Source organism: Acinonyx jubatus, chromosome B4 (genome assembly GCF_027475565.1).
Source record: "Acinonyx jubatus isolate Ajub_Pintada_27869175 chromosome B4, VMU_Ajub_asm_v1.0, whole genome shotgun sequence".
In the NCBI taxonomy this organism is placed as follows: domain Eukaryota; kingdom Metazoa; phylum Chordata; class Mammalia; order Carnivora; family Felidae; genus Acinonyx; species Acinonyx jubatus.
In genome coordinates this window covers 21,331,910-21,345,524 of record NC_069387.1, presented here as the reverse complement: position 1 = coordinate 21,345,524, position 13,615 = coordinate 21,331,910, and the positions used below count along the sequence as shown (strand labels likewise).

At 42.6% G+C, this 13,615-nt stretch overlaps 1 protein-coding gene across 2 annotated transcripts in view; it reads left to right on the top strand.

Annotated features, from left to right (window-relative positions):
* Positions 1 to 13,615, top strand: part of CB4H10orf67 (chromosome B4 C10orf67 homolog) — a 163,160-nt gene that overhangs the window by 22,202 nt on the left and 127,343 nt on the right. For both annotated transcript variants that reach the window (XR_008299952.1, XM_027073637.2), the window contains exons 3-4: positions 2,072 to 2,215; positions 3,904 to 3,978. Coding sequence is in view for 1 of the 2 variants with exons in the window: in XM_027073637.2 (XP_026929438.2) it covers positions 2,072 to 2,215; positions 3,904 to 3,978 (219 nt within the window). In the remaining variant the exon portion in view is untranslated. The remainder of the gene's footprint in view (positions 1 to 2,071; positions 2,216 to 3,903; positions 3,979 to 13,615) is intronic.

The window sequence follows — 13,615 nt, the reverse complement described above, 5'->3', positions numbered from 1 at the left end:
ACATTCCTATATATATTAAACTAATAAGAGGTAAAACTAGTCTTTTATATTTGCTTGGATATTTATTATTTCCAATGCTCTTCACTCTTTCTTGAAAATCTAAGTTTCCAGCTTGTAATATTTCTTTTTAGCCTGAAGGAATTTCTTTAGCAATTCTTGACTTGGGCAATGAATTCTCATAGTTTTCTTTATTTAAAATGTTACATTGATTATAGCATTTTTGACTGATATGTACTTTTTTACTTTTCACTGTAACATTGCGCCTCTGACTTCCATACTTTCTAATGAGAAAACATCAATCATTTCAAAAGTTATTCCCCTGTATGTACTTGTTTTCTTTTCTGACTGCTTTCAAGATTTTCTTTTTGAGGCGCCTGGCTGGCTCTGTTGGTAAAGTATGCCACTCTTGATCTCAAGGTCATGATAGGGCATAGAGTTTACTTAAGAAAAAAAAGTGTTTTTTGATTTTTTTACTTTTAGAGAGAGAGAGAGAAGGAGAGAGTGTACACATGAGGGGAGGGGAGAGGGCCAGAAGAAGAGAGGGAATGAGAGAGAGAGAGAGAGAGAGAGAGAGTCTTAAGCAGGCTCCATACTGATGTGGGACTCAATCCCATGACCCTGGGATATGACCTGAGCCAAAATCAAGATTTGGGCACTCAAACCGATGACTAAGCCATCCAGGTGCCCCTAAAAAAAGATTTTCTTTTTACCTGTGGTTTTCAGCAGTTGAATTGTTATGTACCTAGGTGTGGTTCATATGTATTTATCCTGCATGAAGTTTGTTCAGCATCTCGAGTCTTTATCTTTCACCAAATTCGGGAGCTTTTTGGCCATTATATCTTCACCAAAACACATTGTATGTTTTGATGACGATCAGAAATGATTCTTAGTCACCATGCTAGTTATATATTTAAATGTTTGGCTAGTAAATTCACAACAAATATGAATTTTTTCCTATCTTTTCTGATTTAAAATCCACATCTTGGATGATACTTTTTGAGGTGTGATAAAGGGTTGTTGTTAATAACCCAGGTATTTTATTCCATTTAGGAAGAAACCACCAGGAAGCTTCTCTCCCTTACTTCATTAGCATATGTTAGTTTAGCAAGTTAACTGGAGTTCTCCAATGTGCACCATATTTCAGAGGTATTCTTAAAAGGCAGGACGAGCCCCTGACCACATTCCAGACCATATGCTCATGTTGGGGAGGAGAAATTTTTATTGACCCTTCAATATTCATCTGGCTGGTCTAAGAATCAGATTGATGTTCGACAGATTAACAGGAGAAAATCAAACAATTTTGTGACACGTACACCCCCTGCATATATGGGAGAGACCCAGAAAAACTGAGTAACGCTGAAATGGTGGAAGTCGTCACCTTAAATACCACCTTCAACTAAACACAAAAGAAGATGTTGGGGGAGGTAGGGCACAGTTATGGGAGGTTACCCGGAAAAGCTCAATAAACAAGGGTATGGTAGTTATGCAGAGTTAAGTCAACATAAGACTTTCTAGGGGAGTCTGGGTGGCTCAGTCGGTTAAGCATCCCCCATGATCTTGGCTCAGGTCGTGATATCATGGTTCATGAGATCAAGTCCCACATTTTGGGCTATGTGCTGACAGCACAGAGCCTGCTTGGGATTCTCTCTCTCCCTCTCTCTCTACCCCTCCCCTGCTCACGTGCGCTCTCTCCTTCTCCCTCTCTCTCTCTCTCTCTCTCTCTCTCTCTCTCAAAAATAAATAAATAAACTTAAAAAAAAAAAGGGTCTCTAAAGATTTTGCGTCATGCCCCTCTTGCTGGTACAGCTAAAGAGACACCCTTACAAGTGGTGATTTCCCTTATAAATGTAAATGTCTCTTATAAAAGGGAAGCTTATCCTCAGTTTTCAGAGCTTCTCCTGTGTTTGCAGTTTCTTAAAAATAATCAGCCTAAAATAATCAGTTTGCCAAAGAGGCTTACCTTGCGGTGGCAAAATTTGCTTCTCTGTGCCCGGAACCAGGCAATGTGCTAGAACCTTTACGCAGAGCGCCCTTACTCTCTACAACAATGTATGTTTTTCCCATTTTTTAGGTCATTAGATCTCTTCAGGTGGATTTTGGGTTCCTCAGAGAACTGCTTCAGCTGAAGTTTGAGGACCGTCTTGAAGAGGAGTCTTTCAACCTGTTCACTGCTCTACATGACAGGATCCTAACGATCGAAAAACACTATCAAGAGGTACAAACTCTCTCATTTCCTTTGTTTTATATGGCTTGATCGCCTGCTTAGGTGGATATCTAGTGCAGTTTTGAATTTAGCAACTCATGAGGGCGATTTTATTTGCCTACGTTGTGTCTCATAGAGTAGATAATACAAAGAATAGCTTTACTTTGTGTCAGAAACTTTGTGAGTGCTCTGTACACAAATTAATTTAATTCTCACACTCACCTCATAAAGTAGGTGCAATTATTATTATCCTTCTTTCACAGATGAGGAAACTGAGGCCCAGAAAGTTTAATTCACTTGCTCAAGGCCACCGGTTAAAACAAAACATCAGAGTTTATGTTCCCAGCCAGCCAGTTTGATGCTTGAGATCTGACTCTTAAGCACAATTTTATATCATCTTATTTGTGCTTATTATCTCTGTAGGAGCCAAAGGCTTGAAAATTCTGCTGTTTCAAGGAATTTCCTAAAATCTTTGGTCAGGTTAGCGTACGTATCTGTCATTAAGAACAGGTATGGGGGGCGCCTGAGTGGCTGGCTGAGTCAGTTGAGCATCCGACTCTTGATTTCGGCCTGGGTTGTGATCTCAGGGTTTTGGGATCGAGCCCCATGTTGGGCTCCACACATGGAGCCTGTTTGAGAGATTCCGTCTCTCCTCCTTTCCCCCTGGCCTCCACCCCTGCTCTCTATCTCAAAAAAAAAAAAAAAAAAGAACATGTACTGTTACTTCTCAGCTATAAAACAAAAATCTCATCTCACCATTCTAAGAGCCACACTAAGCCTTTTAAATTTTTTTTTTTAATGTTTACTCATTTTTGAGAGACAGAGACAGATCATGAGTGGGGGACGGGCAGAGAGAGGGAAACAGAGAATCCAAAGCCGGTTCCAGACCCTGAGCTGTCAGCACAGAGCCCGACGCGGGGCTGGAACCCATGAAGCACGAGATCATGACCCGAGCTGAAGTCGGACGCTCAACCGACTGAGCCACCCAAGTGCCCCACACTAAGCCTTTTAAATGTGTTTCCTCCTTAAGTCAATGCTTAAATGAAACCTGATCACCCCTAATCTACAGATAAGGAAACTGAGATGCCAAGGTCAGGTAACCTGCTTCAGGTCAGACAGATTGAAAGTGGCACAATGATATTGAAATCCAATTCTGTCTGACTCTAAAACCTAATCGTTGTTTGCACTCCATGCTGGAATCAGAATTGACATCAGAATCAAGATTTGTGAGTTTTTTTTAACGTACTATCTTTCATTGTTATCCAAAACAGTGGTCAAGTGATTCGATTAATCAGAAAATCACTCTGGTTGATGGATTAGTGGCTCCAGATTTCTTTCTATGAGCATATCCTATTCAAAAGGTATAAGGACCGGGACAAGATATGAATCATAAGTAGATTTTATTACCTTTAAAAGCAGTTCCAGGAAGACACTAAAAAGATATGTAAAGCGAAAGAACATGCTCAGATGATCTGTATTTATTTTTATCCACGTGAGCTCTCTATTGCCTTTGGTTAAGTGTAAGTAAAAATTGACTGCAGTGTAATAGCTTTAGTGTAGGAGAAATGGTTGCAAATTGAAGTGTTCACAAGATTTGTGATGATCTGAATGATGGTTTTATATGGAGTCCGTTAGTAGGTGTGAGAGCTATATTTGAAGCTACATTATGGTGCTCATTGTATTTATTTTTTGGTTTGCAGAATGAGGACATCATAAGAAAATGCTACAATCAGCAGTTGGCGGATGCCATAGCTGTTATCAAAGGAACGTACAAGGTGGGTTTTTAGTGCCGTCACGGACCAGGCCAGCGTCACGTCCTGGGATGGCACAGAGTGGGGCTCACTGTGGGGTCCCCGCCCGTGTTTTTGGCTTTGAAGAGCTGTTTGCTCAGTTTTCAGGTCACGGTTCACACGCACATTAAATTGACCAAAATGACACTTTATGGTGACAGATGTAACTTTGCAGACACTGGAAAATTCCATCCTGGTATGCGGGTAAGTGAGGGAATAATCCAAGGTTTGTTTGGTGAGCGTGCAGTTGGAGGGAAGGCTGGCTAGTCTCAGAGGGTTCACTGGGTCTGTGGTAAATCCCGATGAATCGTCTCTGACTCTCAGTCGAGTCACTTTTCTTTTGATGAGGACTCATCTATTCCCCAGGTACGGTGCTTCATTCTCCTCCATACTGGGAAAACTCATCGTTTTCCGTGCTTACCCTGCAGGCTTAGGAAGGACCTTGTGCTTCTTTTAGATTTTATAACTGGAACCTTGTCTTTCCTGTCAATAAACCTCCGGAAGAAGTATTTTTATTGTGGCAAACTGTGTGTTGATTACATGCATTTTTGCCTTGACACTTGCCACATTTGTACTTAATTATAACTGCTTGTTCCGTGTTCTGGTCCACACCAGACTGCAAGCCTTAGGAGGGCAGGGATGCTGTGTCTTACTCACTGCTCTGCCTGCCTCTTAGCAGGCCCGATGTGTGGTTAGCGATCAGCTAATATCTGCTAAACAGGTGGACGGCTGCCCACATTCGTGGCAGACACTGGTGACTCAGGAGTGATTCTCGCTCTTCCTTTTTTTATTAGTGGAAACGCTTCTCACTTCTCTTCACAGTATTAAGGGGCCCAAATGCTGGGCGCTTTCTTTCCCTGCGCCCTTTCCAGATACGGCGGGAACACGGGCAAGGTCAGGTCCCTGACCAACGTGAGCTGAAGCTAAGTGGGCTCCGAGGTTATTCTTGGGCGCGTAAAGCCACCCATGGGAAGAAATACCCTTCGTTTTCTTTGCTTGACACGTTGCCTCCTTCTGATGCTCGGGATTGCCGCGGCCCACCGAAAATGAAGGACTGAGACACTTTGGATGTGCGACGTACAGGTGGCAGAGTGAAAAGATGGAAAGCACTGGGCTCCTGGATGACATCACTGAACCACTAAATAGCCCCGGACTCGCTCTGCCCCTGGCCCTTTCGTTTCCAGACACAATTACCCCTCTTGCTGTTGAAGCCACTGTTGGCTGCCTGTTCCGTAACCTACAGCTGGACCTACTGCTCTGTCAGCAGCCTCTCTGACTCTGCACCAGTCGTTTGCTAAAGTGGCTGGGACGGTGTCCCACTCACGTGCAGTGTTACCTCGCCCCTCTTCAACGGAGAGGAGGAGCAGGAGCCTGACTCCCCCTCCTTGAACCTGGGCTGGCCTCAGTGCCTTGCTTGTCTGTAGCCAAGGTGAGGGCAGTGACGCCAGCTCGGAGACCAGGTCCAGAGAAGCCTTGTGGCTCCATCCTTCTACCCTTGGAATGTTTTCTCTGGCTTCGCCCTCTCCGAATCCAGCTGCCGAGCCGCGAGAGGCCCAGGTTTTCGGAGGACCCACGTGGGGACACTAGGTCCACCTGGGCTCAACTCCCCAGTCACGCGGCCCCCGGCCACTTCGTCCTTCCGTCTGAGGTCCCGGGCAGTATGGAGCAGAGACAAGCCATCCCCCTGTGCCTGTCTTAACCCCCTGACTCACAGAGCCCACGAGCATGAGGAACAGTTGTGGTTTCGTGCCGCTACGTTTGGGAAGTTGTATTCTGCAGCAGTAAATAGAGGGGACGGCTTCCTTGCACTCCCATCAGTGAGCAGTTTCTGAATTACATTTGTTGGGTGACAGAGTTCTGCCAGCACAATGGAGCATCATGGGTAAGAGTTAGCGTAATGTGTGTTTCAGAACAAGGACCCTGCAGTCAGGCTACTTGGGTTAGAATCCTGGCTCTGTCTCTTAATTGTTCGGCGACCCGAGGCAAAATACCAAACCCCTCTGCTTCCGTTTCCTCATGTGTCCATTGGGGATCATAGCAGTACCTGCCTCCTAGGCTTGTTATGAAGATGAAGTGAATTGATCCTTGTGAGGCCCTTACAACTGTACCCGAGTCGGTTAAGTGTCCGACTGTCAGTTTTGAGCCAGGCCACGATTTCACGGTTCGTGGGTTCAAGCCCGACAACAGGCTTTGCACTGGCCGCACGGAGCCTGCTTAGGATTCTCTCTCTCCCTCTCTCTCTGCCCCTTCCCTGCTCACACCGTCTCTCTCTCTCTCAAAATAAATAAATAAACCTTTAAAAACACGTAAATAAATAAACATTTTCACATATTCATGACAGTCCTTGGTACTGGTAAATTTTTTCTTCTCTTTTATCATCTTAGCATTCAGGCTTGTATCTTTCTGTCCACTGACTGTGGACTTCAGATACGATAAAGTGCCCTTAGGATATCTATAATAATTATCAATATTTATTATGTTGGACAATATGAAATTGCCACTTCTGGAGCCCGAAATGTCAAATATCGGCAATTTCATATAGTTCACCATAATAAAATACTTATTTTAACAAATAAAGGCAGCAACAAACTGCGTAAAATATTAGGCTATATAATAACTTAATATTTTATTTGTTTAATGTTCATTTATTTTAGAGAGAGAGCACGCGAGCGATAGCTGGGGAGGGGCAGAGAGAGAGGGAGACACAGAATCTAAAGCAGGCTCCAGGCTCCAGGCTCCAAGCTGATGGCAGAGAGCCCGATGTGGGGCTGAAACCCACAAACCGCACGATCATGACCTGAGCCGAAGTCAGATGCGTAACTGACTGAGCCACTCAGGTGCCCCTAGGCTATGATAACTTAAAGTCAAATAAATTCATCTTCGATTTACATGTTGAGTGCATGCTGTGTGCTGAGATATGCTGGACACTGACATTTCAGAGATGGAAGAGGGGTAAATGGAGGAAGATTATAAACTAAACCATAATATACTTTGTTCAGTGCAGAGAAAAACACGTAACAGGAGTTATGTAAATTCCACAAAGGGAACAATTATTTCTGCCTTTGTGCTTTGGGAAGGCTTCACAGAGGAGGTGATATTTGTGGTAGGTTTTAAATTTTTTTTTTTTAAGGTTTATTTATTTTTGAGACAGAGAGAGACAGAGCATGAACGGGGGAGGGTCAGAGAGAGAGGGAGACACAGAATGTGAAACAGGCTCCAGGCTCCGAGCTGTCAGCCCAGAGCCCGACGCGGGGCTCGAACTCACGGACCGTGAGATCGTGACCTGAGCCGAAGTCGGACACTTAACCCACTGAGCCACCCAGGCGCCCCCCCTGTGGTAGGTTTTAAAGTAAGCTTTCAGTTTGTAGACAAGAAATGCAAAGGGATTCCAAGTAGACAGCATAGTGTATATTAGTCAGAATGTTTACAGTGGCAAGTTATACACATAGCTAATTACACTGGCATTAGTTAAAAGAATTTATTGGTTCATGTAACTGAACAGTGTAATGATAGTAATGACTTCAGGAAAAGCTGGATCTAGGTGCTCAAATAATGTTATTGAGCAACCGTCCATCCCCTGCTTCTGCCTTCTTCTCTGAAGGTTTAATTTCCAGGCAGATCTTCTTCCCCCCAGAGCAACCTTAGAGCATCTCTTTCTAAATAGTTCCTACAGAGTCTCAAGGCTGACCCTGACCAATCTGGCCTAGTGATTCTCCCCCGCCCCCACCGCAAGCCAAGCCAGAGTGACCTATGCATCTCAGGAGATGATATTGAGGACAGGGTTCACCCAAATGGAAAAGAGAAGTTTTGCTGCCTCAAGGAAGATTACGGGGGAGGCAAAACTGGTTAGGCAAACTGGCTTCCCACGTCCCATAGCATGTGAAAAAGGCAAGTAGGACCTGGTCGGTCACTGACCGTTTCATTGCCCTACATGGTAGCTAGGAGCCATATGTGGCTATTAAAAATGAAGTTGAAATCAAATTAAAAATTCAGTTCCTGGGTTGCACCAACCAGAGGTTACCCAGCAACATTCTGTGAAACTAAGTAACAGGAGAATTCATGAAAGTTTGCACAGGTATATTTCAGTTATTTATTTTATTTTTATATGTGTGTTAACAATAGTAAAAGAACAATGCCTTACTGAGTGCTTTCTTTGTGCCAGGCACCACGCAAAGGTGTTTAGATACATTGTTTTATTCGGTCTTCACATGAGCAAGTAGCAAGAACTGGGGCCCCAAATCGAATCCTCACTTCCTAACGTGGTAATAATAGGAACCATGTCACAGGCTCATATTCTAACCTAGTGCTCTTGCGAATTAGAAGGCAAATTAGGCTGCTACCAAAGTGCCTATGCTCTCAGGCTCATCCAAAACGTGGTGCCCAGAGATGAAGTCCAAGTATCTTTTGCTGGTTCAACTGTATGATATAAGCATTTGAAGTGGGCAGTAGGATCCTCCTTGGCTAACCGGGGAAACGGAGGCATGGCTACATTAAGCAACTTACCCAAAGCCACAGAGCTGGTCAGCAGTGGAGCTGGGACCCCAATTCCCATCTATGTCTCTAACGTGGTTCCACAGAAAATGGGAAATGCTTGGATTTTCTGAGCAGGAGAAAGAGAGGTGCCTTTGTACCCTTCGGGTTGGTTACTCCTGTAACGGTGTTAATAGCACATTGGAGAAATGGAGACTCAGGTAGATATACCATCTGGGAAGACAGAAACCGCGAGTTTCCTCAGTGCCCAGCACTGTGCTTGGATTTTAATAAATGTTTCTTGGAGAGAGATAGAAGGAAGAATGAGAAAGAGGGAAGGATGGAAGAAGGGCACTATCTGTGGTTTAAGGCAGAATGTTGGATAGTGGAGGGAGGGACAAAAGGAACCAAGTTCTGCTCTAGATTAAAAGCATTAAAGAGACGTGTCACTAAATGCAATCTGTGGCTCGTTAGAATCCTGATTTGAACAAACCAACTGTCAGAAAAGTTGGAGAAATTTTAATATGGACTGGCTGTTAAATGACATTAAGAAACCCTTCGTCAATTTTGTTAGTATGATGGTGGCATTATGATTCTGTAGGGAAAAAAAAAAAAGAAGAAGGAGGAGACACCTGGGTGGCTCAGTCGGTTAAGCGTCTGACTTCAGCTCAGGTCATGATCTCACAGCTTGTGAGTTCAAGCTCTGCATCGGGCTCTCTGCTGACAGCTCAGAGCCTAGAGCCTGCTTCAGATGCTGTGTCTCCTTCTCTCTCTGCCGCGTCCCTGCCCGCACTCTGTCTCTCTCAAAAATAATAAACAAATAAATAAAACATTAAAAAATTTTCTTAAAAAGAAGAAGGAAAGAAACCTTTAATTATTAGAGATGAACTGGAAGTGTTCAGGGATCAATGGCAAGATGTGTAGGATTCTCATAAAAATATGTAAGCACAAAACGGGTAGATAAGTGTGTAACAGACTATTATAATTTTCTCTACTTTGGCATATGCTTCATCATAAAAAAGTAGATATATTTGAAAAACGCAGGCTACTGCTTTGGTCCTCTTTCATAAAACCCTCCTATGGCCTTTTTAAAATTATTATTATTATTTTTAATGTTTATTTATTTTGAGAGAGAGCGAGCTTGTGCAGATGGGGGAGGGGCAGAGAGAGAGGGAGAGAGACAATCTCAAGCAGGCTCCACACTGTCAGCACAGAGCCCAAGTGGGGCTCGAACTCACAAACGGTGAGATCACGACTCTCCGATTTCAAGAGTCCCGTGCTTAACTGACTGAGCCGCCCGGCCCCCACCCCGCCCATAGTGCCTTTTAGAGTTCAAGGTGGAGTCCAAGCTCCCGTGCTTGGTCTATGCCTTCCAGGCCTTGGGTGACCCTGCCCCGTTGGCTCTCCAGGTTCATTCTGCTGTAGCTTTCATACCCTCAACCCTGCCAAGTACGTTCCTGCCTCGGGGCTAATGTCTGGAACCATCTGTCGCTCATGTTCATCTTGTAGCTCAAATGGCGCCTCCTCAGGCTCCCTGTAACCACCACCACCCAGGCGAGATCTTCTATGCAGTCTCTCCCTAATCCATCATCCCATTCTGTGGCCTTCAGAGCAGTTCCCCTGGCGACAACTGTCTTCTTCACGTTTGTTTACTTATGAGAGTTCTGCTTCACCCCGCCAGACTTTATGCTTTGGGAGGGCAGCTGTCTCGGCTTCATACCTAGAGGCATGTAGCAGGTGCTGGACAAACATACGTTGAAAGAATAAATACATGAACAGATAAATGGGGAAGGGCTTTCTGAGCATGAATCTTTCCACAGAGACCATAAAGGAAAATAAAAGTAGGCATAAAATGAAAAACTCTGCACAAGAAAAGCAAGGAAAAGCAGTTGGAAGACAAATGAAGAACTGGGAGAGTAGGTACAAATAACCTATGCAAATAACATATTAACATTCCTAACGTATTGAGGCCTCCTACCAATCATACAGATAATGCCGAATAGCCCAGTAGAAAACGAAGCAAAATATATTCAAAAGCTGTTAAAATAAAAATATCCAAATGGCCAACAGACTTATAAAAAACGCTCAGCCTTATTAAAAATCAAACAAATGCAAATGAAGCAAAAAAGACTGCTTTCGTCTATCAGATTGGCAGAAATGTGAACGATTGAGGGGCACCTGGGTGGCTGAGTCGGTTGAGCATCTAGCTCCTGATTGCGGCTCAGGTCATTATCACATAGTCGTGAGATCGAGCCCCATGTCAGGCTCTACGCTGACTGTGGAGGCTGCTTGAGATTCTCTCTCCCCCCCAAAACAAAACAAAACAAAAACTTTAAAAAAATAAAAGATTGATATGATCTGCTGTTGGCCACATGTGGGTGAATGGACAAGCACATATATTGTAGAAGCATATATTGGTACCACCCGTTTGGAAGAAATTTAGCAAATTCTAATAAAAATTCAAATGTACATTTATTTTGATCAAGCTATCCCACTTCTAGGGGAATCTATTCCACCAGTTGAAATAGAGACAAATACATATACAATGACTAGCTGCATTATAATTTACGTTTTAATAGAAAATATTGGAATAATACTACTTAATGATACAAATGATAGAAAAATACCCAGCCATTTAAATTAAGGTAAATTCATATGTACTACTATGAAGATATATTTTAATTGAAACAAAAAAAGAGGCAGAACAACACAATATTGTAGCATGTGCAGAATGTCTGGAGAATGAGGGAGAAAAAGAAAACACTTTTTAAATTGAAGTCTCTGTATTTTTATAACAGTCATGCTTCCATTTTTTATAACTTGTACTACTTTGTAGTAAAAAGAAGTATCATTTCAGTTGCAATACATTTCTTTCTCCCCCTTCCTTTCTCTTCTTTCTTTCTTTCCCTTGACATTGATTTTTGCAACAAATAACAACAAATAAGGCCGTTGTCTTTCCAAATATCCCACGTTCCATATTTGTTAGTTTGCTTCTGAAAGGGATGTGTCACTTGTTCCTCTGTTTTCCATATTTCCTATAGAATTTAGCTTTAAAATCTTGATTAGATTCATGTTCAAGTTTTATGCCTTTTGGCAAGAAGAACTTATAGGCAGGGCTTTTAAAAAGTAAACTTTTAATTGAAGTGTAACTCACCCACATAAAAGTACACAGATTATGGGGTGCCTGGGTGGCTCAGTTGGTTAAGTGTCCAACAACTTGAAGCCTGCTTTGGGTTCTGTGTCTCCCTCTCTCCTCTCTCTCTCTCTCTCTCTCTCTCTCTCTGCCCCTCCCCCACTCGTCGTCTCTCCCTCTCTCTCTCTCTTTCAAAAAGAAACATTATTTAAAAATTAAAAAAAAAAGAACACAGATTACAAGTGTACAATTCAAATTGTTGTTAAACAAAATGAACATACCCAGATCATCACTGCCTAGATCAAGAGTTAGGATGTAGGATGTTAAGGTATGCCGACACCACCCCGCCTCTCCAAATGTTACCGTGATCTGACTTCTGTCGCCTGGATTTGTTTTGCCTGTGTTTGGATTTTACTGTAAATACAACCATAGGACACTTGCTTCTTTGTGTCTGGCCTCTATCACTGGACCTTCCATTTGTAAGGTTTATCCATATTGTTGCCATAGCAACAGTTTGTTCTTCCTTATTGCTGTACATTGTTCCACTGTATGACTAGAGTTGTATGAATTGTATGAATGTATAGTGGACCCATTCTATTGTGGATGGACATTTGAATTGTTCCCAGTATTTGCCTGTTAAAGGTATGGTGCTGCTATGAACATTCTTGTACGTGCCTCTGAGTTTTTAGATTTTATTTTTTTCAAGTAATCTCTATATGTGGGCTCGAACCCACAACCTCGAAATCAAGAGTCAGAACCTCTATCAACTGAGCCAGCCAAGAGCCCCTCTTGTATGTATCTTTAAATGCACATATGAATGCATTTCTGTTGGGCATATACTGGAGTAGAATTGCTAGATCACGAGAAATATACAGAGAAAAAGGTAGAAATACAGATATATCAGCTATAGAGTCTATATAAAAATGTTATCTATGGGGCGCCTGGGTGGCTCAGTCGGTTGAGCGTCCGACTTCGGCTCAGGTCATGATCTCATGGTTCGTGGGTTCGAGCCCCGCATCGGGCTCTGTGCTGACAGCTCAGAGCCTGGAGCCTGCTTCGGATTCTGTGTCTCCTTCTCTCTTTGCCCCTCCCCCACTTGCGCTCTGTCTCTCTGCATTTTTTTTTTTTTTTTTAAGATTCCTAAGGTTGCTGGGAAGAAAAAGGATTATAGGAAGGCAAGCATGGAAACAAGAAGAGCGGAAGGTTGTTTTAGTAATCTCTGTAAGTGATGACGATGGCTTGGAATAGGACAGTAGCAATGGAGATAGACGAAGTGGATGAATTTGGGATATATTTTAGAGGGAGAGCCAACAAGATTCACCAGTGTATTCATTGTGCGAGGGGAGCAACACGGAGAAATCATGGGTAGTTCTTAGCTTTTTGGCTTGAACAGCTGGTTGGATGACGGGTCACGTTACTTTTTTTTTTATGTTTCTTTATTAATGAAGGCAGAGACATGACCACAAGCTGAATCAAGGTGGAGGAAGTGAGAGAGAGAGAGAGAGAGAGAGAGAAGAGAAAATTGGAAAATATTGTGCATTAAACAAAATTTTTTTTTGATCTGTTGTTTTAAATCTGTTCTATGTTTTAAATCTGTTGGGTCTTATTTAACTTGCAGGCGATTAACCTCTGACATATAAATATCTAGTTGGCATAACTTTGATATAAACTACCTGACTGTATAAGTATCATTTTTAAGTTACCTTTATTAAGTTTTGAATAGAAACAAAATAATTTTTATAAAATGTAATCACATACGAGATCATGGCGCAACAAATACCCATGTAACAAACAACTGCTCTACTTAAGGAAAAAGATGTAACAGTATCTTGGATGCCCTGTGTATATCCTTCCCCAGCCCCCCCTCCTACTGCTTTCCATGCCCAGAGGTAAACATAATCATAAATTTTGTGCTTAATAATCCCCCCATTTTTATTGTTTGCACATCAATGTATATTTCCAAATGAATTATTAAGACCTACCTTTTGAACTCTCTATATGTAATTGTATATTATATAT